The sequence below is a fragment of the Castanea sativa genome, chromosome 7, assembly GCF_040712315.1.
Source record: "Castanea sativa cultivar Marrone di Chiusa Pesio chromosome 7, ASM4071231v1".
Lineage (NCBI taxonomy): Eukaryota > Viridiplantae > Streptophyta > Magnoliopsida > Fagales > Fagaceae > Castanea > Castanea sativa.
This window is the reverse complement of record NC_134019.1, coordinates 7609758-7612278: the sequence shown is the minus strand read 5'-3', so window position 1 is coordinate 7612278 and position 2521 is coordinate 7609758. Positions and strand designations below refer to the sequence as shown.

The 2521-nt window shown below is 46.0% G+C and overlaps 1 protein-coding gene across 1 annotated transcript; it reads right to left on the bottom strand.

Annotated features, from left to right (window-relative positions):
- Positions 1-684: 684 nt before the first annotated feature.
- LOC142643912 (uncharacterized) lies at positions 685-1671 on the bottom strand. Its single transcript, XM_075818626.1, has 2 exons — positions 1114-1671; positions 685-903 (listed from the first exon to the last, which is right to left on the bottom strand). Exons 1-2 carry the CDS (start codon positions 1669-1671, stop codon positions 685-687), a joined length of 777 nt encoding a protein of 258 aa, XP_075674741.1.
- Positions 1672-2521: the final 850 nt, after the last annotated feature.

The window sequence follows — 2521 nt, the reverse complement described above, 5'->3', positions numbered from 1 at the left end:
CCGATGTTCTTTTATGCACATGGTTTGTAAATGGTCGTCCATCTCCAGCATGGTAATGTAGCATTCACATGCTACTACTTGATCTCCTCGTACCTCTCCCACTCTATATTTGGTGGGGAACTTGATTAACAGGTGATAAGTAAAGGTTACGACCTTCCACGAATTAAGGGTAGGACAACCCAAGATGGCGTTATATGCGGATGAACAGTCTACAACTAGGAATATGACATCCTTGGTGATTTGTTGAGGGTAGTCACCGACTATTACGGGCAAAGTGACTGCACCAAGTGGGTACACTCTTGTTCCTCTGAATCCAACGAGTGGTATGTTAGTTGGAATCAGCTGTTCTCTCTCAATCCTCATCTGCTGGAAGGCTGGGTAGTAAAGTCTAGCGGCAAAGCTCCCATTGTCCACCAGGACCCTGTGAGTGTTGTAGTCCCCAATCTATATGCTTACTACAAGCGCATCGTCGTGTGAGTGGTGGAGACGTTGAGCATCCTCCTCTATAAACCCGATTATAGGGTTATCGATGCGCGCCATCTTCGGGACTAAACCCATCAACTGGACTTTCTGAAGCATCCTGAGACGGGTCTTGCACGCCTTCTTGGTCGAACAAGAAGTTGTAGTGCCCCCTACAATCATCCTTATGTCTCCTATGGGTGGTCTGGGATGCTCGTTTTCCCTTCAGGCACCTTGCCCATGTGGTTGGCCCGTCCTTTCTTTGCTAACGAATCTTTGTAATTTTCCTTGTCTGATCAAGGCTTCTATTTGCTGCTTCATGTCGTAGCAGTCAGACGCATTATGGCCATAATCTCGGTGGAAAAGGCAATAATTATCTCTAGACCTCTTGTTGGGGTCTCCTTTTAGCTTGCCAAGAAATGTCAAGGATCCTTTGTCCTTAATCTGCATTAGGACCTAATCAATTGGGGCATTTAGTAGGGTGAAACTCGCGAACCTTCCAGTGGGGGATTTGGAGCGCCTATCCTCTCGTCTATCTCCCGTCCTTGTGGCCTTCCGTCCCATATCTTGTTATGTTTCTTCTTGTCTTTCTCTCTTTCTTGGGCTTTTCTCTCTTTCTCTACTGTTCATGTACTTTGTAGCCCTGTAAAGTACGTCCGACATGGTTTTCATGTCATTTTTGTATAAAGAAAACAAAAAATTCCCCTTCCGTAACCCATTGGTGAACACAGCCACGAATATCTTGTCGTCAGCTTCATTAATCGAGAGGGCCTCCTTATTGAAGCAGGTGATGTAAGACCTCACTGTCTCATCCTCTCGTTGCTTGATATTCATTAGGCATGCAGTGGACTTCTTGTACTTGTGCCTCCCGATAAAGTGTGAGGCAAACTGGGCGCTCAACTCCTTGAAGATACTGATAGAGTTTGGCATCAATCTGCTAAACCGTATTCTTGTGGGACCTCTCAATGTAGTGGAAAAGGCTCTGCACATGATCTTGTCCGCTATGCCTTGCAAATGCATGAGGGTCTTGAACGACTCCAAGTGGTCCAAAGGATCCCTTGACTTGTTGTAGGCTTCTACTTGTGGCATACGGAACTTCGATGGGAGGGGGAATGAAGTGACAGATGCAGTGAAGGGTGAATCCGTCCAATGTACCAGTTCGTCAAGATCACTTGATACCTGTCCTCTAAGGGCGTTCATCATCAAATCCATTTGTTCCTTCATCATCTACATCTCCACGACCAGTTGCAGCGAGGCGATATCTGTGGAAATCGGTTTACTCATGGCATTGCCGCCTTCTGGCCCTTCTCTATTCTGCATACCGTTGGTGTGCTGAAGGCTGTCCCCCTCTTGCTCCTCTTCTTGATTTTGGGGCTCGGCGTCCCTTTGGCGCAGCTGTTCTTCAAGGTCATGGTTTTGCTTGGTGAGGCGTTCAACAGCCGTGGCAAGCACTTGAACCTATCTCCCAAGGGCAGTGGTACGTGGTTCGTCTCCTTGGTTATTGTTGGTGGTCGCCATTGAGCGAGTAAGAACCATGCAACTTTTTGTCCGGGAAGCGGTAATATGGCTTATGAACCCTTCCCACAAACGATGTCAACTGATGATGCCGAAAATCGTCAGTAAGGTACACGATCCTCGCACGCTCTAGATGAGACCTGCACAACAAAGATGAAGAAGAAGAAGACCTTATAGAGAGTACCGGTGTGGTACTGGCCAAATACCCTCCAAATGTTAAGTTAGAGAACTTTCACAACTCTAGAGTGCTAGAGCTGGGGGAAATTATACATACCTTGATTTCTGAGAGTTTTGGGTTTTTATAGTAGTGTAGAACCAACTTTGGTTTCTTGGCAAAGAATGTGTTTTCTTTTTGGGAATATCCTCTTTAATACACATATTTTACGGGATCTTTCCATATAGAGATTTGGTTGACTATAGTTAATCGTGAAGTACAAAGACAATTCTATTTGAAGTTCCTTGAGGACCAATTAAACCATGTGGGTGCCACGTGGCTTTGCCACTATCCACTTTCTATCCGTCTGCTTTCCGGTCCATCTGCCATAGA

What these genes read in the sequence shown, in the direction of transcription:
- LOC142643912 (XM_075818626.1), bottom strand. Translation starts at nt 1,671, where the DNA reads ATGGATTTGATGATGAACGCCCTTAGAGGACAGGTATCAAGTGATCTT. An exon ending in ACATGAAAACCATGTCGGAC is followed by an intron (nt 904 to 1,113) that starts GTACTTTACAGG and finishes GTCCTAATGCAG; the next exon opens with ATTAAGGACAAAGGATCCTT.